The 26,214-nt window shown below is 40.5% G+C and overlaps 1 protein-coding gene across 1 annotated transcript in view; it reads right to left on the reverse strand.

Annotated features, from left to right (window-relative positions):
- The window catches only part of lrba (LPS-responsive vesicle trafficking, beach and anchor containing), a 913,498-nt gene extending 892,713 nt beyond the window's left edge, over positions 1-20,785 (reverse strand). Inside the window, exon 1 of the mRNA XM_078541260.1 lies at positions 20,163-20,785. Coding sequence (XP_078397386.1) covers positions 20,163-20,429 — 267 coding nt within the window. The 5' untranslated portion in view covers positions 20,430-20,785. The remainder of the gene's footprint in view (positions 1-20,162) is intronic.
- Between the last annotated feature and the right edge of the window lie 5,429 nt (positions 20,786-26,214).

The raw sequence follows: 26,214 nt of genomic DNA on the forward strand, positions 1-26,214 counted from the left end.
ATTTCTCCAATCTCACTTCCAACCCTGTTCACTGTTCCTGGTAAAACAAATTAGGTGCAAAATGGGCAATGACATCAAAGCATAAACAATGCTGCAGCATCTGTAATGAAATCCTACATAGCCACATGACCCAGGTATCATAACAGCAGAAGAAACTTCAGTGCTCATCAAGTACCCAAGGAATCAGCTTATATAACCACGGAACCAGTTCAGTTTCTTGGCATCATGTGTCATTATTTATTTAGTTAGACATAGTTGTCTTTCTTCATGCTTACATAGTATATCTTATAAAGTTTTGCACCCTGCCAATAATTACTAGCATTTATTCTTGTTCTGGTGTTTTTACCAATTTCATGTTCTGCATTTCAAAGTTCCCTGGGAGTCTAAAAATATCTTTGAATAGGGGTATTATGGTGTAAGATGACGTGTACACCTCAAAAAGCTTTCAAGTTGACATCAAGAGGCAAGATCACAATATGGAATAATCTTTGCACATTTTCTACTCCAATTTAGGTTCCCTAGATCATAAGAATTAATCCTTGTAGAATTCCACATCTCATAACAAGCTTGTTTGAAAATCAAGTTCAGTTTCTTTTCAAATGGAATTTACGCAAGATCTTCCAGATAATTGAAATATTAGGGGCCAATTATTTTCAAAATAATCACGTTGTTCGTACTAAAATGCTTGAGTCACAAAAAAAATGGTTAATACCAACAAATCACATAATACTTAAAGAGCAAAATACTGCAGAAAATGGAAACGGAAGTAAAAAAATAAAACACTGAACACTCAGCAGGTTGCGCAGCATTCCTGGAGAAACAGAGTTAACCTGAAATATTAACTGTCACTCGCTCCACAGAGCTGCTACATGACCTGAGTGCTTCCAACATATTGTCTTTCAAATAAAATATTGTATATTTTCTTTGATTTTTGGATTTTAAAATACTCAGTAATAACTGACAACTCCAGTATCATAACAAAGGCTATTTGATAAGTCCGATAAGATCAAGAAAGTTAGGAATCCAGACAGTGATCAATTTTCAAAGTCTGGAATAGTTTCGGGAGGTGGGACTAAGGAGGGATGAAAAACAGTGTTTCGGAGCATCCATGTATAATGCCATGTATATTTCAACCAGCTAAAAATGATTAAAGCAATGGTCATTTGGAGCTCATCTTAGCAGAAGCAACTTTATCCAATTTGCCAACTTCGGTTACCAAATAAACCAGTATATATAGGTCACAACCCGCGATCTTCAAAACCTAAAATTCACTGATGGGAATGGTGAAGGTTTTTTTTAAAATTTATTCATTCAGGAGATGTGGGCATCACTGTCTAGGCCAGCATTTATTGCCCATCCCTAATTGCCCTCTAGAAGGTGGTGGTGCACCACCTTCTTTAACTGCTGCAGCCCATGTGGTGTAGGTAGAACCACAGTGCTATTAGAAAGGGAGTTCCAGGATTTTGACCCAGCCACAGTGAAGTAACAGCCGCATTGTTCCAAGTCAGGATGGTGTGTGGCTTGGAAGGAAACTTGCAGGTGGTGATGTTCCCATGCTTCTGCTGCCCATGTCTTTCTAGGTGGTAGATTTCATGGGATTGAAAGGTGCTGTCTAAGGAGGCTTGGTGAGTTCCTGCCGTGCATCTTGTAGATGCTGCCACTGTGCGTCGGTGGTGGAGGAAGTGAATGTTTGTGGATGGGGTGCCAATCAAGTGGGCTGCTTTGTCCTGAATGGTGTTGAGGTTCTTGAATGCTGTTGGAGCTGTGTGTTGGTGGTGGAGGGAGTTAATGTTTAACCTGGTGAATGGGGTGCCAATCAAGCAGATTGCTGTGTGGAGCTTCTTGAGTATTATTGGAGCTGCACTCATGCAAGCAAATGGAGACTATTCCATCACACTCCTGACTTGTGCCTTGTAGATGGTGGACAGGCTTTGGAGAGTCAGAAGGTGAACTCTCTGCAGAATTCCCAGCCTCTAACCTGCTCTTGTCGCCACAGTATTTATATGGTTGGTCCATTTCAGCTCATGGTCAATGGGAACCCCCAGGATGTTGATAGGGTAATGCATGTTGATACAAATTTTAAAATCAGACTGAAGTATTGATTTCATCATAAAAAGTTTCCAAAAGTGGGTAACCTGTAAAACAGCTGATGTGGTACGTAACTGATACCAATAGCCAAATAGATATATTGCCATCCAAGAAACACAGTAAACCACATTGCATCCAAAGCAATGGGTATTTGAATAGATTAGTTTTTCCCCTTGAAAGAGGAAAACTGAGCCTAACACAAACATTTAACATGATGGCCAATGGGTTAGAAAACAGCTAGCAAAATGTTAAGAAATGAACAAGAATTTTACTTTCTCTAGTATTCTGATGTTGGGTATTTCACCGAGTAACTTTAATCACTACTAGCTAATATGAATTTAGCTAAATGTTAATCTGGAGAACAATGCATTTTTCATGGTTAACATTTAAGACAATGAACAGTTTTACCAATTTATTACATTTTTTGCAACATTTGAAAAAGATTGATTGATTTTTCTCTCAATACCACTCAAGGCATATGCTGCACTCAAGAAACAATTTGCATTTATATAGTACCTTAACATAAAATTCCAAGGCACTTCTCAGGCATAAGGGGGGGAACAAAGGATGTTGAGCCAATAGAGATTAAGGAGTGACCAAAAGTTTGGACTTACTATTAGGTTTTAATGAGCCTTAAGAGAGAAGGGAGGTGGGAAGACATGGCAAAAGTGGGCTTAGGGAGGAGGTAATACAAAATGGGCCAAAGTCAGAGATGGGGTTTATGGTTCTGGAAGAGGTAATAGGTAGGAAGGGGCAAGGCCACAAGGTCATTTAAACAAGAATTTTCTCATCTAAAACACAGGGGCAATGAAACCGATTGTTACGACTATTGTAAAATGAGATAAAAAAAACAGCTATCTTCATACAGAGCAGAAATCAAACCTAGGGTCAATCTCATCTATATAACTTGTAATGTATTGTATACTGTATTAACAAGTGACTCATTGGGAAGCCCCAGTTCACCCTAGTGCGAGGAAGTGAAGTGAAGAACTTTTTTCTCTAGACTGCTTGAGCAGCATCAATTACACAGAACATTGCAGTGCAAATGGACAAGTTTAATTTCAAAACAATCTGAGGACCAATTATCTCAGGCTGCAAAGTGGTACCTCAATTTAGATTGTTCTCAGGCCAGTTGGAAATTTTGCTTCCCATTGTTAGCTAGGAAGCCACTCCAAAACTTTCAGGGTCATTTCCTGTAATTATCCAGAGCTGCTCATCAGGCAGGAATACCCTACTCATGGATCTTGTCAGAGATTTTCTTTCAAGGTACATCCTCTATAATGAACATTTTGAATGAAAAGAACTCCCTGAGACAATGTTTCTTCATTTGTGCATTTGAATAGCTAACACTGGGATTTCAAATTAACTTCTCAGAACCAACCATTGCTATTACAGTATAAAAGCAAAACACCGTGGATGCTGGAAGTCTGAAATTATAACAGAAAATGCTGTAAGTACTCAGCAGGACTGGCAGCATTTGTGGAGAGAGAAAGACAGAGTCATTGACCTGAAACTTTAACTCTGTTTCACTCTCCACTAATGCCATATCCAGCATTTTCTGCTCCATTATTAATCTATGCAACAAAAATAAAACTCGTATTTAGAACATACAATGACTTCTCAACTTATTCTGCACTCGAGATAGGGGTATATTTTCAAACTAGTTAATTAAAACAAAAATGAAAGAATGACGCACTAGCAGAAGTTTAGCAGCAGGTAACTTCATACATCCCATAGAAATAATATACAAAATATTTGTGTGTCTGTTTTATATAGAGTAAATAGGTGCTAAATGCAAATAAAACAAGAACAGGTCATAATGCATAAACTCAATCTAAGTTATTTCACTTTTCACAATGTTTTGAAATTATTAACATTTGTAACTAAACTAAAAATATGTTGTTCTGCAAATAACAATGGCCACCCACAACAGGAAGCTGAATTCCCAGGTGAAGGGTCACATTGATCAAACAAAACCAGGTTGAGAGGGAGCTTGCTGGGGAACCACTAAAAGTTCTCAGAAACAGCAATACACAACCTAAGGGTACATTTATACTGCAACTTATATCATTGTAAAATTATGTTTCTATCAGGGCAAAGCTGAAGAAGTTGCAAAAAATCTGTAAGCAGCTTTTAAGGTTGCTGGCTGACAGATCACTGGTCTCGGATCCGGAAGGCATAAAAGCACAGGCCTGAGCCTATTACAGTGCTCTGTTCTTTCTGAATCCATTCAGCAAGGTTACTTGCAGAGTTTTATGGGAAGGCCTGTCAATGGTCAGCCTGGAGGGCATAGAGCAGGCTAGATGCTCCATTGGGCTTGGCCGAGCTGACCGGTGCCCTTGACCGACTCTTGAAGAACAAGTCCCCAGGGCTGGACAGACAGATCCTGGAGTTCCCCAGGATATTGTGGGAAAGGATTCTTGGTGTTCAGAGGGTGGCTTTGTGGTAGCTACCACAGGTCAGGGAAATTTGGTAACCTGGGAGATGCCCTTCTCTTAACGCAGGGCTGTCATTGTCCTGCTGCCCAAGAGTGGTGACCCCACCTGGTCTCTCTCTTCAGCACGTACTATGAGATCTTGGCCAGTGCCATGTCTGCTGGACTTGGAACTCTGCTGGCCCACATGATCCACCCTGGCCAGTTCTACATGGTCCAGGATAAGACAATCCCAAACAACATCCACGTGGTCTAGGACCTGGTCCACCATTCCCAGAAGGCTAGGCTATAGGCTGCCTTCCTTTCTCTGAGTTAGATGGGGATGTTCGACAGGGTGGATCACAAATACTCATTCGGAATTCTGCAAGTATTTGGGTTCAAGACACATTTCTTCACCCAGATCATGGAGTGTCTGATTAAGGTTAATGGACCTCTAATAGCAACCCTTTGCTTTGGAAGGGGCGCATCACGGGTGCTCCATGCCTATCCAGTTATATGACATTTGTGCCTCTTACAGAGGAGGTTGACGGAACTGGCTCTGCACAGGGCGGGCTAATGGGTGTCCTCTCAGCTTACAGAGGGAGCAAAAAGTGTTCATCAGTATGCTTGAGGCCTTCCGCAACTGATGGACATCGGGGTGGAGGGCGGCAGGGGTGCAATGCATCACCACCCCAGAAATATTAAACTTTCATTTTTTGTTATACTTTAATTACGTTAGATAAAAAAGCTGCTATAAACTTGTTAATTATAATCCAGTATCTGAAGTGTGAATTCCTAAAGAAAATTTTCTTTGCAAAAAATCTTCATAAACACTACATTTTGCACTTAATGCAAAATTATTCAAGTCTGAAATTTTAGTTCACACCTGCCTTTTTCAATATCCTTCATTAAATAGAACTCCAAGCACAACACAAAATGTACTTAAAAACCTAGTTATGGTTATCTACTAAATATGATTAATTTAATTGTCACGATTTATTCCAAGCAGTAATTCTAGCCCTTGAAGAATTGGATTTAAATGATTCTGAAGGAATATACTATATCTACCAATTACTCCAGATATCACTTTGCAAAGTACAACTAAACCTAATGAACAACCACTTAATCCTATTCCATGTAAAATGTATTCTGTTGTTTGCAGGGCAGAATTTCATTTATCATAACAAAACATGGTTCTTCTGTATTAAAAACCCTGCATCTTAAAAGGAGGTACTTTCCCCTTTAAAGACTTGTGATTTCTGTTGATGTTTTCAAACATTTTTGTGCAACTCTGAACGAGCCATCAGTGAAGTGATTGACACATCACAGCTAAATTAACAATATAATCATTAATTGGAGATGTTTCTACAATCTTCAACAGTATATTTTAACTTGGGATGGCCAAGTGGACAGTATGCCAAAAAAAAACAGGTGCTCATTCTCAGATCCCTCATTCCTTTCAGACACCCTATCCATGACATGCTGTTGACTGATACTGGCTATATCCATCCCTTGGTGAAATACATTGTGCCTCGTGTGGCACCCTGGCCTCTCAAGCTTGCAAACTGTCCGGATTGAAAAAAATACAGAATCACATGTGATTGATTTTAGGCCCTCAGTATCAGTTATACAAAAACGCCCTTCATGTCACAAAGCTCGAATCCCTGAAAGCCAAGTTTGAAAAACCCTTATGCAATCTATTCAATTTCAGAATCGGTTACCCCCACCAGGCACAGGACAATCAAGGCAACTTCGAAGTTTAACTAAATTCAAACACAATGTGCAGGATGGAAAAGTATCAATGTAGTCTATTCCTTACATGGTTCAGGTCCTCAATGAAGCGTTTAAATGAAGAAATTTATGCACCTTTCAGCGCCTGTAACGTAATAATGGAGTTTTGGTTTGTAATTTTAATTCAATGATACCCTGCCTTTAATATGCCATCCATCACTTTCCTGTAACTGCTGAATTTTTTTGTCTATTTTTGTTACTACATGAATCTTAAATGTTTGCATGATTGAAGACACAAATTCAGCCACAGGGCTGCGAACAACTTTCTTGAATAAAATACAATTATTATTGGACATGTTCATTTAGCTCCCTCACATGGTCGAGTGCAAGCACTTCATGTCAATTTCACAGAAAATGAGAATATGGAATTCAAAGTGGTAATGATCTAATCCAATGGCAATTGGTTAACCTGGAGTAGCAGTGACTCTCAGATTGACGAGGGGGGAGCGAGAGTGAGAGGTGAGGGTGAGAGAGACAGTAGGGGTTTCCTTTTCCATATAGGAAAACTCTTACTAATTTTTAGATACACAAACAAACACACTCTAAAATGCCCGAAGATGTGAAGGCGTATAGAATATTTCTCTGGTACAAAATAGGTTTATATCACATTGGCATGGTCTTGATTGACCTGACTAAGTGGTTTTATGATTTTTGTCTCTGCTTTTAATTTGTATTGATAGCAGAACCACAGAAACCAGAGGAAAGGATTCTTTAAAAAAAACTGGATTGTAAAAACATATATCCTAAAATCAGGTCAAGAGCAAGACTAACAAAGATCTTGAAGCAACCCACCTATGATGTATGGTTCCAGACTTCCAAGTAGAGGATCCAAACATAAAAACATGAAAAATATAGACCAATTCAAAAACATAGCAACTGTACTGCTTCATTACCATGGTTTAAGGAGGGAATCTATTCCACTCAGTGATTAAGAGTCCATTATAAATACAAATTGGACAGGGTTATTCTGTAATCTACATTTTTTCTCAACTAATAAGGCATGGAATTCTTGCCAATATAGCACAGTTTTTCTGCAATGCTATTAAAGCATTTTTTCAAAAGTGAAACTGAAAACAATTGTCAACTTTCACAAAGGAATTGAGTGGAATTAGCTCCAAAGGTTGCAACTCAACTTCACGCTTCATGTGAGATCTATAAAGTGTATCTGTCAACTTAAACCATTATAAGTCATACCCAACTATTCTACAAAATAAGTAAGCATTTTATTATTTTTTGCTTGCCTGCCACTTCAACATCTTGCTTCCCCAGAAAAATCAACTCCAATATCTTCATCTGACCAGCTGTCAAGGCATTTTTAGGACCCTTCATTACTTGTTCAATTTTGGACTCTGCAGTCTTTTGCAATTTATTCGAGTTTCCAAATATTAATGGAAAGTCACAATAAATATTCTTAGTTCATTTCCTATAAATAATATTGGAAATTTAAGTTAAACTGAAATATGTTCAGCATTTGCCAAAATATAAAATATGTACAGTTACTTCTTTGACTTCTCACCAGCAAAAACAATTTCTAGAAAATTTCTGAAAAGGAAAATATACCCTTGAGATAGTTAATGAGCCAACACATTAAGCAGGGTGCTATGAAAGCAAGATCAAAGATAACCCAGAAACAACACAGGCATGGTGGGGATGATAAACAGTAATTTTATTACTGTTTATGCATGACAGAAGTTCAGCAGCAGATGAACCACAGTAAGGAGACAAAGGCCAATGCAGAATTGGAAAGAGGCAGTCTTTGTCATAGGGAGGATATTGGTTCAGACATTCAGCTCAGAAAGAATACCAGAGTTGCAAACAATCTAGTTCAGCCTGTGATTGTGGCCAAGGGAGGGGGGATGGAATCGGTGATAATGATATGGAGCTTGAGGTGGTGGAGGAGGGGGCAAAGATGATGACAGAGAAACTAGGTGGGGAGAATGAAGGTGCAGGCCTAGGACAGGAGAAGTCTAGGATGAGGTTTGGCTTGGTGGGTAAACAAAAAATGGAGGTGGCAAAAGCAGCAGGGGTTGTTGAACAGGAATCTTAGTGGCTAAGTAATCTATAAATTCGTCTCACATTATTCGAGGTCACAAGAGAGCAGACAGGGGTACAAGGATATAGTTGGTGGTGAAAGAAAGAAGACGGGATTATCCTTATTCATCAGGATGAGTCTAGAGAGTAGTGGTGGTTTTGGCAGATAACAACAAGGCTGACAAGAGAGCTTGATGTGGTCTAGGCTTGCTAATAAATAGGCAAATAAGTTGTGAGCCAGATGCACTCCAGTCTATTACCTTTGAACTTGAAACATACATGGGGTTTATGTGAGAACAACTGGTAAAGGAGGCAATAAAGATTTTGCTGGGGAGAAGGGCAAAGGTGGAAGTGAGGGTGTTGTGAAAATCAACAGCTACAGAAGCTTCATGGCAGCTGGAAGCCTTGATATTTAAGGGTTTCCAGGTTATTGTACAGTACTTGGCGGGGAGGGAGGGGGGAAATTCACTCTCCCTCCAACAAAACCTTCAGCTTTATGTCCTCTAGAAACTCCAGCTATTTTTTGAACATTCACATTTATGTCCTCTAGAAACTCCAGCTATTTTTTTCAGTGAAGACTTGAATCACAGGGCAACCAGAATCTATTATCTTTCAAGAACAATAAATCAACACTAAATACATAGTGAGCAGCTATCTGGTGTATTTTAGTTTAAAATAAATTAGATGCAAAAATCTCAAATTTAGCATCCTCTTACCTCATTAATTACTCCTCTATAATTTTCACTCAATGAAGCAGTTAGTCAATGCTGAGTACGTTTCCCCTAACTCCTTAACCACAAGAAATTTCAACTTCCAGGTTTACAATATTTCAACTGTTCTGAGTACAAAACAAATCACTGTTCACTACTGTAAAGTCAAGGTGGTGTTGATCTTGCAATTACAAATACTGCCTTCATTGGGGTTTTTAAAAAAATAATTGTTCTCTATAAGTGACTCCTGTAATCAGTGATAGCGGTTAACTTTATAAACTGCTAATAACCATGTTTTACTATAAACTTAAGCTTTCATATGAAAGGGGAATTATTCCAGCCTGTAATTTTCCATCAGTAATCAAAATTACAGCTCTAAATTATTAGCTCATATACACATTAAGTCACAAGCGTTGCTTATGCACCAACATATTAATCACAATTTTAAATATATGTACAAACATCAAGACATTAAAACAGAAGTAAAATAAAAATATGGATTTTGCAGCAATTATGTTCTAATGTCCTTATTTAATGCATGCATTGACATATAATTGTTACACACTGACTATAGTTCAGCTTCTTATGGGGTGACACACTGTAAAACATGTTAATTTTGGGTCAGTTAACAAAGGTACAGGAGCCTAAGTCAAATGGACAATCTGTGTCCACTGAAAGCTTGAAATAATTAGTAATTGCAACTTTAGAAAGTCGTTCAGTTGCATCAGGAGCTCAACTTTTTAAGCTTCTTTCATGTTGAAGTATGTTCCCCTTTATCCACCCTACTTGTTACAGCCTCAAAGAACTCTAATAAATTTGTCAAATATGATTTCCCTTCCACAGAACCATGTTGACTCTGCTTGATTGTATTATAGTGTTCGAAACGTCCTGCTACTACTTCCTTAAAAAGGAATCCAGCATTTCTCCCACCGCAGATGTTAGGCTAACTGACCTATATTTTCCTGCTTCCAGTCTCCCCCCTCTATTGAATAGAGTTGTTACATTTATGGTTTCCCAATCCACTAGGACCTTTTCAGTATCTGGGAATTATGGAAGATTACAACCAGTTCGTCCATTATCTCTGCAGCAACTTACTTTAAGGCCCTAGGATGCAAGCCATCATGTCCAGGTGACTTGTAAGGCTTTAGTCCAATTAGTTTCCCTAGTGCTTTTCCTCTAGTGATTGTTTTAAGTTCCTCCCTCCCTTTTACCCTTTCATTTTCTACTAATCCTAGGGTGCTTTTTGTGTCTTCTGCTGTGAAGGCACTTATTCAAAATCTCAGTCATTTCCTTGTTTTCCATTACCAATTCCCAAGTCTCATCCTCTAAGGGTCCAACATTTAGTTTAGCTGCATTTGTAGAAGCTCTTGCTGACCGTTTTATATTTCTTGTTAGTTTACTCTCATATTCTAATTTCTCCCTCTCAGGTCAAGCTTGGCTAATTTCTAAAAGTTTCCTCAATCTTCTGGCCTACCACAAACCTTCGCAGCACTTACTCTTTTTCTTTCAATTTATCATTCTTAGCTTCTTTCATTAGCCATAGATGGTGAATTCTCCTCAATCTTTCTCGATGGAATATATTTTTGTTGAGATTTTATGAAATATCTCCTTAAATACCTGCCACTGCTTATCTACCGTCATACCTTTTAACCTATATTCCCAGTCCAATGTGCCAACTTCATCTTCATACCTTTGTAACTGCCTTTAAATTTAAGACACTAATTTCAGACCCATGTTCTTCACAAAGAAACAGAAAGCAAAATTCCATCATGTTATGATCACTCTTGCCTAGAAGATCCTTTAATATGAGATTCTTTACTGAGGATCCTTTACTATGAGGGCAAAAAGCCTGTTCTCTCGTTGGGTCCAGAATGCAGATCAAACTCATCCTTAAAGTTAAAAACAGAAAATTCTGGGAGAAACTCAGCAGGTCTGGCAGCATGTGGGGAGAGAAACAGAGTTAACGTTTCAAGTCCATATGACATTAATTCTGTTTCTCTCTCCACAGACGGTGCCAGGTCTGCTGAGTTTTTCCAGCATTTTCTGTTTTTTTTTTCAGGTTTCCAGCATCCACAGTATTTTGTTTTGATCATCCTTAAAGCTACCTTCGCCAATTGATTTGGCCAATCTACATGAAGATTAAAATCACCCACGATTATTGCAGTACCTTTCTTTCAAGTCCCCATTATTTCATAATGAATACTCTGTCCTACAGTGTAGCTACTGTTAGGGAGCCTATAAACTACTACCTTTCCTTTGCTATTTCTGACCTCCACCCAAACCGATTCTACAACTTGATCTTCCCAAGATCATGTCTCACTATGTGCTCACCTCATACTTTATTAATGGAGCTACCCCACATCCTTTTCTTTTCTATCCTTCCAAAATGTCAAATACCCTTGATTATTCAGTGCCCCGCCTTGCTCACTTTGCACCCATGTCTCTGTACTAGCCATCATATCATACCCATTTATTTCTATTTATGCTATCAGTTCACCCATCTTGTTACAAATACTGTTTGCATTCAGATAGAACGCCTTTAATTCTATCCTTTTACCATTTTTCCCTACTCTGCCCTATTTGCTGGCGCACTCTTTTATTGGTATGCTCTGTTCCTTCTTGTCTTAACTTTGTGCTTTACGTTACTCAATGCTGCCACCACCAGCTAACTATGTTTTTCTCTTCCAGCCAGCAACTGATTCCTAAGTATGCCAAATTGTACAAAATATTGACAATGCCACCAAACTACACACACCATTTTGAAAGCAACAAAGGTTAAATACAAATATGCTCATTACATTTTTTTGGTGGGTAAAAGAGAAAGATGGCCATCAACACCATTTGTGCTTGCTCACATACATGATATTGTATTTTTGAACAAATATTGGAAGGGTTGAGAGAAGGGGGAGATTGAAGGATGTCATTTATTTTAAAAGTGAGCTATGGGTTAATAAATCACTTAAGTGCTCAGGCATGATGTGCATTTCCATAGGTTGAAACTGTTACCACAAATTTGGCTTTCATCATTCACTCTCCCTCCCTCTTCCCCACCCCAATGATTAAGTAGTGCATTATCATTTTGTATACCAGGCAAGACCAAGTCAAATTCATTTGCAAAATGCATCAGATTTTACAAAAATTAGAAGTCAAATAACTCCATATTCAGATAGGACAACAAGATAAGGTATGGGCCTTAATCTTTGTTCAGTAGTACAAATACTTGCACTTGTTTAGCACTTTTAACAAAGTATTCCAAGTTGTTTCACATATAGTAACAGAGGTCAAGCCTTAGTTGGAGAACTAGCCAAAAACATAGTTTCATAAGTCTTTTAAAAAGTGGGGAGTCAGTGGCAGGGTAAAATGATGGAGGGAGTATATTTTTGAGGGTGGGATTTAAACAGCTGAAATCTCTGCCAAAATTGAAGGTACTGGGGCAGAGACAAAAGAGGGAAAGGAGAGGAAAATACAGGGAGGACAAAGATGGAGGACTGTAGCACTCATATTGAGATGTATTGCTGCAAGAGGTTGCAGAGGTATAGTCAGGCAAAGGTGTAGAGATATTTGTAAATGAGAACAATTGTAAAGAATAGATCAAGTTACATTATTGTTTTACTTTAGATACTGATGGTTTAGCTAACCTTGAACCAATCGCTATAACTAAAATTGAAATATAATCAGTGAGCTACTCAAATTTAATCAATACCAATCTGTAAAGAAAGCTACAAGAGGGTAATGACAAGATGGTCAAAGGGGGAAAACAAAGTGGCAGATGGAATTCAATTTTCTGTAAATTTGAGGTCATAAAATTATACTTTGCACATGGGGAGGTCAGATGATATGGAAGAAGAGGGATTTGAAGGTTCAGGTTCACAAAATATTACAAGAAGCACCTGAAGTGGACAAGACCTTAAAAAAATAATGGAATATTGGGTTTTATAGCAAATGGTATAGAAAATAAAAGTTGAGTTGTAATGAAGAGTCTATGTAAAGCTTTCATAGGACCAGAATTGGTGTACTATGTGCAGCTCTAGTTTCAAGCCATTGGGAGGGTGTTAAGGAAACAGGGTACAATGCAAATTCACTAGCATGAGGAAGTACAAAGAAAGATTTAAAAAACAGGGTATTTTCATGAGAACAGATTACGGGGTGATTGGCTAGAACTGTTTAAAATTATTGAAAGGAATGTGACAGAACAGATAGCAATAGACTGTTTCCAGTGATTGAGTACAAGGGGACTTAGATGCAAGAGTTAAGGCTGAAGAGAATTTTCTTTTTTTTTGCACCGAGGATTGGGAACCTTTGCAATCCATGACCTGAGTAAGTGAATGAAGCAAAGACCATGTCAACATTTAAGAATAAGGCGGAGAGAAAGGGGAACAAACGGACATGAGAACAACACAGGCATATGGAATTAGAACCACTGCTTGTTTGTAGAATAAATACAAGCATGGATTTTTTTAAAAATATTTGTTCGTGGGATGTGGGCATCGCTGGCCCTCGAGAAGGTGGTGGTGAGTCACCTTCTTGAATCGCTGCAGCCCATGTGGTGTAGGTACAGCCACATGCTGTTAGGCAGGGAGTTCCAGGATTAGGATTAGGATTAGCATTACTTGTAAGTGGTGATACTTCCATCTGCTGCCTTTGTCCTTCTAGGTGGTAGAGGGTTAGGAAGGTACTGTCTAAGGAGCCTTGGTGAGTTGCTGCAGTGAATCGTGTCGATGATTCACACTGCTGCCACTGTGCGTCAGTGGTAGAGGAAGTGAATGGTTAAGGTGGTGGATGGGGTGCCAATCAAGCGGCTGCCTTGCCCTGGATGGTGTCGTGTTTCTTTTGCGTTATTGGCGCCACACTCATTCAGGCAAATGGAAAGCATTCTATCACGGTCCTGACTTGTGCCTTGTAGATGGTGGACATCATTTGGGGAGTGAGAAGGGGAGATACTCGTCGCAGAATTCCCAGCCTCTGACCTGCTCTTGCAGCCACACTATTTATATATTTTTTATTCATTTACGGGATGTGGGCATTGCTGGCTCAGCCAGAATTTAATGCCCAGCCCTAAATGGCTGATCTAGTTCAGTTTATGGTCAAAGGTAACTTTTTTAAAAATTCATTTATGGGATGTGGACTTCGTTGGCTGCACCAGCATTTATTGCCCATCCCTAGTTGCCCTTGAGAAGCTGGTGGTGAGCTGCCTTCTTGAACCACTGAAGTCCATGTGGTGTAGGTAACCCACAGTGATGTTAGGAAGGGAGTTCCAGGATTTTGACCCAACAACAGTGAAGGAACAGCGATACATTTCCAAGTCAGGGTGGTACGTGACTTAGACGGCAACTTCCAGGTGGTGGTGTTCCCATCCATCTGCTGCCCTTGTCCTTCTAGATGGTAGTGGTCGTGAGTTTGGAAGGTGCTGTCTAAGGAGTCTTGAATTCCTGAAGTGCATTTTGTAGATGGTACACACTGCTGCCACTCTGCATCGATGGTGGAGGGAGTGAATGTTTGTGGATATGATGCCAATCAAGCGAGTTGCTTTGTCCTGGACGGTGTCAAGCTTCCTGAGTGTTGTGGGAGCTGCACTCATCCAGTCAAGTGGGGAGTACTCCATCACACTCCTGACTTGTGCCTTGTAAATGGTGGACAGGCTTTGGGGAGTCAGGACGTGGGTTACTTGTCGCACGATTCCTAGCCTCTGACCTTCTCTTGTAGCCACAGTATTTATACAGCTAGTCCAGTTCAGTTCCTGGTCAATGGTGACCCCCCCCAAGATGTTGATAGTGGGGATTCAGTGATGGTAATGCCACTGAACCTCAAGGAGCGATGGTTGGATTCTCTCTTGTTGGAGATGGTCATTGCATGACACTTGTGTGCTGTGAATGCTATTTGCCACTTGTCAGCCCAAGCCTGGATATTGTCCAGGTCTTGCTGCATTTGGACATGGGCTGCTTCAGTATCCGGAGGAGTTGCAAACTGTGCAATCATCAGCAAACATCCCCACTTCTGACCTTATGATGGAAGAAAGGTCATTAATGAAACAGCTGAAGATGGCTGGGCCAAGGACATCACCCTGAGGAACTCCTGCAGTGATGTCCTGGAACTGAGATGACTGACCTCCAACAACCACAACCATCTTCCTTTGTGCTAGATATGACTCTAACTAACAGAGAGCTTTCCCCCCCGATTCCCATTGACTCCAGTTTTGCTAGGGCTCCTTGATGCCACACTCTGTCAAATGCAGCCTTGATGTCAAGGGCAGTCATTCTCATCTCACCTCTGGAGTTCAGCTCTTTTGTCCATCTTTGAACCAAGGCTGTAATGAGGTCAGGAGCTGAGTGGCCCTGGCGGAACCCAAAAGGAGCATCAGCGAGCAGGTTATTGCTAAACAAGTGCTGCTTGATAGCACTGTTGATGACCCCTTCCATTACTTTACTGATGATCAAGAGTAGACCAATGAGGCGATAATTGGTCAGGTTGGATTTGTCCTGCTATTTGTGTACAGGATATACCTGGGCAATTTTCCACATAGCCGGGTAGATGCCAGAGTTGTAGCTGTACTGGAACAGCTTGGCTAGGGACGCGGCAAGTTCTGGAGCACAAGTCTTCAGTACTATTGCCGGAATGTTGTCAGGCCCATAGCCTTTGCACTATCCAGTGCCTTCAGCCGTTTCTTGATATCACATGGAGTGAATCGAATTGGCTGAAGACTGGCATCTGTGATCCAGAGGAGGATGAGATGGATCATGCACTCAGTACTTCTGGCTGAAGATTGTAGCAAATGCTTCAGCCTCATCCTTTGCACTGATGTGCTGGGCTCCTCTATCTTTGAGGATGGGGGTATTTGTGGAGCATCCTCCTCCACTGAGTTGTTTAATTGTCCACCACCACCGACTGGATGTGGCAGAACTGCAGAGCTTAGATCTGATCCGTTAGTTGTGGGATCGCTTAGCCCTGTCTATCACTTGCTGCTTATGCTGTTGGGCATGCAAGTAGTCCTGTGTTATAGTTTCACCAGATTGACACCTCATTTTTAGGCATGCCTGGTACTGCTCCTGGCATGCCCTCCTGCACTCTTCATTGAACCAGGGTTGATCCCCTGGCTTGGCAGATGGTAATGGTAGAGTGGGGGACAATGCCGGGCCATGAGGTTACAAATGATGTTTGAGTACAATTCTGCTGCTGCTGATGGCCCACAGCGCCTCATGGACTCCCAAGATGTTGACAGTGGGGGAATTCATCAATGGTAATGCCATTGAATGTCAGGGAGATATGGTTAGATTCTCCCCTGTTGGACCAAACAGTCCTAGTTTCCATGTTGACATTTCTGTGTAATCTCTCTTTATATCATACTGGCTATTAATCCTAAAGTTGTAAATGCTCTCTAAAAAGTAGTTTTGGATGTTACCAAAAGGTAAGATATGGCATTTTTCATGAGTAATTAAAATCTTCGTGATAAAATTAACAAATTTGAATGCAAAATTAAAAATGGATATCAAATTAAAATAATAAAGAAGTGCACAGTAGTTTGATTCATAAAAAGACACTGCATAAATTTAAATTCTTTGACAATCTCAGGGTGCTGATAAGTGCTTTATAGCAAACTAAGTGCTATCATACAGTAGCAAATTATCAGAACCTGTTCAAAACTGTCTAACGTTTTATGTATCCGATGAAGGGTCAAAGCCAAAATGTTATGGTAGCGCGCTCTCATGTGATAGAAGTAGTATGCATTTTTGATTTTATCTTATGACAATCTTTACCTTTGAGAGATATTACAACTGTCTCAGGTAGACAGAATGCGCGTATTATAGATATGACTGGTGAATTGCAGCAATTTTCCAGATACATATTGGCCCAGGGTTTACAGTATAACGCTGACGCTATTAGCATTCACCATTAGCATTTGCATATGTACCGTTAAATGCGAAATCAGGAGGTTGCTGCCTGTGATGCCCTACTCCTCCTCAAGCTTTGCTGCATCTGTAACTCAAAAGAATCAGCATTCAAACACATGAAGAGTGGGATGTTGCAGCAGTGAGTTATCCACCAAAGACACCAGAAAAATGGGGTTTGCCTATTCAAGTGCAAGTGATTTTTTTTTAAAACGGCATTGTAAGTCTTAATTACTACCGAACAACCTCACTGGTTCTGGAAACTTACTTTTATGAATACTGAAAATTTACTTTTACAAATGTAGAGTCTCATTCTGTCACAATTTAATTATTGTGGGAGACTTTAAAAAGTTTTTTTTTACTTTCTGTCTCTACTCTCACTTAATCCCATTTTTCGTTTCCCTCTATTTTGCTTTCTGTACATGATTTTACATTGGCTGAAATATTCTTACTTGTACTTCCTGGTTCGTCCTCTGCACACCTCAAGAAAGGCTTCTTCAGTCTGGTTAGTTGAAAAGACACACTGTACTTACCCAGAATCCCTATAAAGGTTTCCGCACTGTCAGGCTCTCAATGACTAAGTTGCTTCTCAAAAGCCCACAAAAGATCTGTGGGCAGGTGTAAGCTTAATGGACAGCAGGCACCATTTGCTCACCAGGCACCATTTCTTTGCCACTGACCACAAAATCCAGGCCACTGCCTCATACTACATAAAGTCATACAGATATAATCACAATAAACATATGACGCAGTCAGATTTTTTTTAACTTGCATTGAAATCCACTGATGCATACCATAACTGCAAAACAACTTACTGCAAAATTTAAATGTTTCTTTGACCCAATATACAGTGGACATAGTCCGCCCATGGGGACACAACCCCTTGCTAAGTCCATTGTGCTTACGTGCAAGTTGGCTACCCCAGGCATCCCCCAGTGCAACAGGACCAACTCATTGTATAGCTGGAGTTTGACCAACCAATCAAACGCAATCCACCAATGCTGGGAAACTTCCCACTGCTTTTTTGGCAAGGGCCACCCTACCAACAGGAAAGTGTAACATGGAGCTGTTCCATGCTCTGCCATCAGTGAAAAAATCTGATTAGTCAATCAACATTTCTGCAGATCTGTTTGATGTAAATATGTTTGGCTCAGGAATTGTAATATCTTGTCTGCAACAGAGCACTGGCTCAGTTCTGAACTTCCATCAGACTAACAGCCCTACCTCAGAGACCTTATTAAACCCCCAGAAAGGAAAAAAGAACTTGTATTTATATAGTGCCTTTCACAACTTTCAGGACATCCCAAAGTGCTTTACAGCCAATAAAGTAAGTTTGAAGTATAGTTGATTTAGCACACAGCAGGCTCTCAGAACCAGCAATATGATAATGACCTGTTTGTGACAATGATTGAGGGATAAATACTGCCCAGGATACCAGGCAGAACTCCCCGCTCTTCTTCAAAATAGAGCCATGGATGTTTTACATTCACTTGAGAGGGCTGACCACGACCTCAGTTGAACATCTCATCCAAAAGATAGCACCTCCATCACTGCAGTGTTCCCACAATAGGACATTGGAGAGTCTGCCTAGATTTTTTGCCCAAGGCTCTGGAATGATAATCAGTTGGGTCATTGGACAACTGACAGGCGCAGATTTGAGCCTCGCTGTTTGGGAAGCAGGTTCCGTGACTCATAAGCATCATGCTGAACAGCACGATGTCATAAAGTGAGAAGGCGCATTTTCACAAACAACCTGACCAAAGCATGGTTTTACAGCATATGCCAATGAATGATGGTTCCACCAAACTGGTTGCATGATGCTTCAACAGAAGCTGCTTTTGCCTCTGCGTAACCGATATTTGCACTGTGCAGAAGTTACAATCCAAATATATTTCTGATCCATGTTTTATAAAACTGATGTAGTTCAAAGAATTTTGAATAAGACCAAACTTGATTTGTTTGAATATGCTCCATTTAGTAAGGCATCTTTTCTGTTGTTTTCTAATATGTAAAACTATAATTCCAGTTACAATGAACCATATCTGCAGTTACAATAGACTCTAGAACACTGGGGTTCACTTAAGACATTCAACTAACTGACAAAATGGGATATTTCTATAATTTGCACTGACTGATGCATTTGTGTACTTTTCTAAGCCATCACCTATATGGCAGGCAACAATTAATGCTTGTATGAAATATACCCACTGTTACATTTTGCCTCAAAATTGAAGACTCCAACTTTACTACTAAAACAATGCAATAAATTTAACAGTTATTCATTTCCCATTAAAGTTGCATATACTGTACATCCATATTTTATATTCCTAGAACTAGTCTAGTAATGACCAAAATGGAAACTGTGTCACTTCAGTTTCCTTTTATCAAATGAACACCCTTGATCCAAATTGAAACCTATGACCTTCTACATCAGTGACCTATATCTGTACCAGTGTACTCGCATCCCCAAAAATGCATAAGGGAGATCTCAGCCACATAAACTATCATAATTTTGTTTTACTCTGTGATTTATTCGACCCAAACAAATTCTTATTTTCATCAGTGCTTGTTGCGAAATAATCATGGTGCTCAATCGATGCTACCCTAACACTGGAAAACAAAATTATTGCGGCACTAGAAAATAACTTCTGAGTGAAACATGCAACTATGTTGCAGTTTATTACAAAAGCACAGGTATATTGGCATATAGGTATCCCAAAATATAGTACTAAGTATTAAATAGATACATAAAAAGTATCTCTAATGAGCTTCCCCTTCAAATTGGATCTGTTAGTGACAAAGCACTTTCCCAGCGCCCACTCCAATGTTACCTGATGCCGTAATACTCAATTCTGATAGTGTGGTCGCGTTTGTAATTTCACTTCCGCGTCTGCGATTCTCACAAAACGGCCGACATCAGGTGTTCACATTTTAGGCCGCGGACCTTGTCGAAGAATCGGCCCACCCTTCATATATGCAAAAAATGCAACTCGTAAACTCAATCGAAACCAGAAATGCCGCAAGTTTCCCCACCTCAGTGCGCCGTGTAGCTAGCAGGTGCCAGGGTTAGGCTGATTCTCCGTCAAAACTTTCAACCTCGAATAATTTTAAAGTAAATTATTACATGGCAATTAAGCAAAATAAAACTCCTTGGAATTATGCGTTTGAAATTTGAGATGTAAATGACCATGTGTGGTGAGTGGGTGTGAATGAAGAATTGGGGTTACCGGGGACGCTCTCTCTTACCAGGTTAAATATGGTTTCCACGATGTCTCGATTAGTCACTTCACCGGCTTGTAGAAGGCTTTGCAGCACGGCGAATTTCATCCGGATCCCTCGAATAGGTACAGGCGGATTGAGGCCCAGGGAAACAGTTGCATCACCAGCCGGCGAGGTTTTGGTGGTGGCGGGGAGAGAGACATGACCCTTGTCCGCCGCCTGCTCCTCTGGTGCCGGTGCAGGTTGGCCTCCCCCAGAGTCCGCGAGCTGCGGGTTTCCATCCTCGTTGGACATGGCGATTTTCCCCAAAGGAGAGGGAAATAGGAGACAGAAGATGCTAGAAAACAGCCACCGGCAGACAACTTCAACTAGAATCCAGGCTCGGGTCGGGTCCGGTGGCTACACTCAGCCTGCTCGGGCTAGAGAGAGCTGCTGCTCCTCTCTGTCCGTCCTTGGCCCCCTCCTCCCCCTCTGGCAAATTCGCAGCTCGTGCACTGTGGAGTTCGGCTTTAAAAACAAAACGGTCAGTGCCTGGCGGACTAACGGCTGGAATCGTTTCCTCGTTCGTCTCAGCTTCGCGCCGCCATGACAGCGTCAAAGCAACGAGCTCGAGCTTCCGACTGTACGCGCCAGTCAGGGCAGCTTGCGGGAGGGAGGGCTACTGCGCATGTGTGCCATACAGGGATTGGTCAACACGCAGCTCAGGTGTGACAACAGGTAAAGATGAAGGTGTGTGCCTGTGGTTGGGGACGGGAGTTAAAAGAATGCAAGGACGGAGGGAACGGGAGAGGCAAACAGAAGGAGAAGGGGGGCGCTCACGGATAGCAGTTGCCCGGCAGATTCGCTCTAAATCAACGGCAGCGCCATCTGCTGTGTGGGCAGACTTGCGCAACCTTGATGTTTTCAAACCGTGCGAACTTATCGGACGTCTTGTTTTCTTCAGTAGATTGTAATTGAGTAAGCATAATCTTTTAAAAAGAGGACGTTGCAACTGTTGGAAGTGGGAAATAAAAGCAGAAGAAGCATTACAGATTAGGTCGGTCAGCATCTGTAAAAGAGAAATAGTGTTTTAAATGTGGGTCCTTCATCAGAGATTACATACGAACAAAAAGCCAGAGTAGGCCATTTGGCCCCTCGAGCCTGTTCCACTATTTAATAAAGATCATGGCTGATCTGATAGTAACCTCAAATCTGCATCCCACCTATCCCTGATACCCTATCACTCCCTTTGCTTACCAGGAATCTATCCACCTCTGCCTTAAAATATTCAAAGACTCTGCTTCTACTGCCTTTTCAGGAAGAGACTTCCAAAGACTCGTGACCCTCAGAGATAACATTTTGCCTCATCTCTGTTTTAAATGGGTGACCCCTTATTTTTAAACAGTAACCCATAGTACTAGATTTTCCCACAAGAGGAAACATCCTCTCCACATCCACCCTGTCAAGACCCCTCAGGATTTTATATGTTTCAATCAAATCACCTCTTACTCTTCTAAACTCCTAGCCTGTCCAACCTTTCCTCATAAGACAACCCGCCCATTCGAAGTATTAGTCTGGTAAACCTTCCCTGAACTGCTTCCAATGCATTTACATCCTTCCTTAAATAAGATGACCAATACTGTACACAGATGTGGTCTCATTAGTTCTCTGTATAACTGAAGCATAACCTCCCTACTTTTGTATTCAATTCCCCTCGCAACAAATGATAACATTCTATTAGCTTTCCTAATTACTGCTGAACCTGCATACTAGCATTTTGCGATTCATGCACTAAGACACTCAGATCCCTCTGCATCACTGAGCTCTGCAATCTCTCATCGTTTAGATAATATGCTTCTTTTATTCTTCCTGCCAAAATGGACAATTTCATATTTTCACACATTATACTCCATTTGCCAGATCTTTGCCCACTCACTTATCGTTTCTATATCTTTTTTGAAGCCTCCTTATGTCCTCTTCACAGCTTACTTTCCTACCTATGTGTCATCAGCAAATTTGGCAACCATCCCATCCATCCCTTCATCTATGTCATTTATATAAATTGTAAACAGTTGAGGTCCCAGCACTGATCCCTGTGGCACGCCTCTTGTTACATCTTGCCAAGCTGAAAAAGACCCATTTATGCCTACTCTCTGCTTCCTGTTAGCCAGCCAATCTTCTATCTATGCCAATATGTTACCCCCTGTACCATGAGCTTTTATTTTCCACAATAACCTTTGATGTGGCACTTTATCAAATGCCTTCTGGAGATCTAAGTACAGTACACTCACCTCTTTATCCACAGCACATGTTACTTCCTCAAAGAACTCCAATAGGTTGGTTAAACATGATTTCCCTTTAACAAAACCATGTTGACTCTGCCCGATTACCCTGAACTTATCCAAGTGCCCTGCTATAGCTTCTTTAATAATAGCTGCTAACATTTTCCCTATGACAGATGTTAAGTTAACTGACCTTCGGATTTACACTTTTTGTCTCCCTTTTTGAATAATGGATTTACATTTGCTATCTTCCAATCTAGTGGGACCTTCCCCAAATCTAGGGAGTTTCAGAAAATTAAAACCAATGCATTAACTGTCTCACTAGCCACTTCTTTTAAGACCCTAGGATGAAGCCCATCAGGAGCTGGGCACTTTTCAGCCTGCAGCTCCAACAATTTACTCAGTACCACTTCTCTGGTGATTGTAATTTTCCTGAATTCCTCTCTCCCTTCCATTTTCTGATAAATAGCTGCTTCTGGGATGGTACTTGTATCCTCTATAGTGAAGACTGATGCAAAATACCTGTTCAATTCATCTTCCATTTTCTTGTTTTCCATTATCAATACTCACTTTGGTAACTCGTTTCTTTTTTGAATATTTATAGAAACTCTTACTATCTGTTTTTATATTTCTGGCTAGTTTTCTCTCGTACTCTAATTTTTCCCTCATTAATCTTTTAGTCATCCTTTGCTGTTCCTTATATTCTGTCCAATCTTCTGCCCTTCCACCTATCTTTGCACAATTATATACTTTATCTTTAAGTTTGAGACAATCTTTAACCTTTCCAGTTAACCACAGATGGTGTGGTTACAAAATTGGTTGAGTTACAGGAAATAGCAAGCAGTTAATGGATGTTTTTTGGGCCAGAGGAAGGTTTGTAGTGGAGTTCTCCAGGGGACAGTGTTGGGACTTTGGCTTTTCTTGATATATATTAATGATCTAGACCTTAGTGTACAGGGCACAATTTCACAATTTGCAGATGATACGAAACCTAGAAGCTTTGTTAACTGTGTTGAGGATATGTAGAACTTCAAAAGAACATAGACAGGTTGGTAGAATGGGCAGAAAGCTGGCAGATGAAGTTGAATGTAGAGAAATGTGAAGTGATTCCTTTTGGTAGGAAGAACATGGAGAGAAAATATGAAAGTAAGGGTACAACTCTAAGGAGGGTGGGGGGATGTTGGATGCAGGAGCAGAGGGACCTGGGTATATATGCGTATAAGTCATTAAAGTTGGCTGGACAAGTGGAAAGAGCAGTTTAAAAAGCATATAGTATTCTAGACTTTATTAATAGGGCATAGAGTACCAGAGCAACGTTGAACTTGTATAAGACCCTGGCCTCAGCTGGAGTATTGTGTCCACTTCTGGGCACCGCACTTTAGGAAAGTTGTGAAGGCATTGGAGAGACTGCAGAAAAGATTCATGAGAATGGTTCCAGGGATGAGGAATTTCAGTTATGAAGATAGATTGGAGAAATTGGCACTGTTTTCCTTGGGGAAAAGAAGGCTGAGAGGGGATTTGACAGCAGTATACAAATTCATGAGGTGTCTGGACAGAGTGGATAGGAACAAGACAAGAGCGCAGAGATTTAAAATAATTTGCAAAGGAAGCAAAAGCAATAGAAAAAAAGCGTTTTCACGCAGCAAGTGGTTAAGGTCTGGAATGCACTGCCTGAGAATGTGCATACAAATATACGAAATAGGAGCAGAATTAAGCCATTCGGCTCCTCGAGCCTGCTCCGTCATTCATTAAGATCATGGCTATCTGTGTTTCGAGCTCCACATTCCCTTGCCTAACAAGAGTCTATTTACCTCCACCGCCCTCTAAGGCAGGGAGTTCCAAAGTTGTAAAACCCTCTGAGAGAAAAAAATTCTCCTCATCTCTGCCCTAAAAGGGCAACCCCTAATTTTAAAACAATGCCCCCTGGTTTTGGACTCATCCACAAAAGAAAACATCCTTTCCACATTCACCTTGTCAAGACCATTCAGAATTTTATACACTTCAATCAAGTCGTCCCTCAATCTTCTAAACTGCAGTGAAAACAAGCCATGTGGTGGAGGCAAGTTCAATCAAGGCATTCAAAAGGGAATAGGACTGTTATCTGAAAAGGATCAATGTGTAGGGTTATGGGGAAAAGCTAGAAGAAGGCACTAAGTAAATTGCTCAATTAGAGAGCCAGTGCAGACAGAATGGACTGAATGGCCTCCTTCCGCGCTGTAAAAATTCTGTGATTCTTTCACAACCAGAGGATGTCCCAAAGCGCTTGACAGCAATGAAGTACTAAGGGTGTGACGCACTATTGGATTAAGATGAGATGTTAAAGTGAGGTCCCGCCTGCCCTCTCAGGGGGACGTAAACAATCTTTTGGCATTATTTCAAAGAAGAATGTAGCATATAGCACATTATTGGCCAGGGCATTTTTATTTCTCAACCAACATCACTAGAACCAATGAGCTGGTCATTTATCTCATGACTGTGGGTTCTTGCTGTGTGCAAATTGTTTGTTCCGTTTCCTACATTAGAACAGTGACTACAAGTCAAAAGTAATTAATTGGCTGTAAACACTTTACCTGCAGAGTTGTTTAAAAACCTGGGAAATAATAAAATATCAATGTTTACTGAGCTGTGCAAAGATATTTTCTTTTCAAGAGAATGGCCAGAAGATTTCATGCAGATAATAATGTTCACCCCAAGGAAGAAGCCAAAGGCATGCCAATGTTCTGACTTTATACAATTAGTCTGATTGTATTGAAAGGTGTGTTGAGAATTGTAACAAAGAGAGTGGGTGGGAAGGCGCAGAACTATATCAGAGATGACCGGTTTGGATTCAAGGGAGGAAGAGGGGTGAGAGAACCAATTGGCAGCATAAGATTAATGAGTGAAAGCAGGTTCGAGTTTGGACAGGAAGTATATATTTTCTGGATTTTGAAAAAGCATTCGATCAGTTTGACTGGATTAAGCTTTTGACAGAGCTGAAAGGCATTGGAATAGACTGGAGAGATAACGACAAAAGAAATCTGTACATGAGACAAACAGCAAGAGTGAGAATAGCCAACAGGGAGTCGGAACCATGTGTCATTGGGAGAGGAGTTCGACAAGGGTGTTGTTTATCACCAGTCCTCTTCAGTGTCTATGAAGAAGCAAAAATTAAAGAAGCGCTTAAAGACACAGAATCTAGTATAAAGCTTGGGGATGGCAAATGATAACATCAGTTAGATTTGCAGATAACAAAGCACTTGTAACAAGTACAGAAGAAGGATTACAAGAACTAGTAAATAGACTAATAACAGCAGGCATGAATTTTGGAATGAAAGTGAACATTGGCAAAACCAAAGTGATGCAAATCAAAATCCCTAAGAAATATTCATATTTTCATAGAAGGAAAACGACTATAACAGATGCAAGAATTCAAACATTTAGAAAGCATAATATCTGCGATGGAAGGTGCAACAAAGAAACATGAACAAGGGTAGCAATAGGAAAGGCTGCATTTAGTAAGAAGAGGCAGTTGCTAACTGGAAAGCTGAATAAATAATTTGAGAAGTAACACCACATACACACAAGAAAGAGGCTTTAAACTCTAAGCCTTATGACTCTGTAAAAGGCCAGATATTATAGCCTGGTTTCTGCAGTGATGTTTCTTCTGTTGTTACTTCTGACGATTGCTACGAAGCAAGCAGGACTTTATAATAAAAGGCTTTCAAAAAAATCAAAGAGTTTTGGTCATGTGATGACACGATGGAAAGCAATTCATATCAACAAAGTAGTTTCCACCTCTCATGGTCAGAACTGTTGACATACAATTGATGGGCAGGTGG

The sequence above is a fragment of the Cetorhinus maximus genome, chromosome 1 (genome assembly GCF_964194155.1).
Source record: "Cetorhinus maximus chromosome 1, sCetMax3.hap1.1, whole genome shotgun sequence".
Lineage (NCBI taxonomy): Eukaryota > Metazoa > Chordata > Chondrichthyes > Lamniformes > Cetorhinidae > Cetorhinus > Cetorhinus maximus.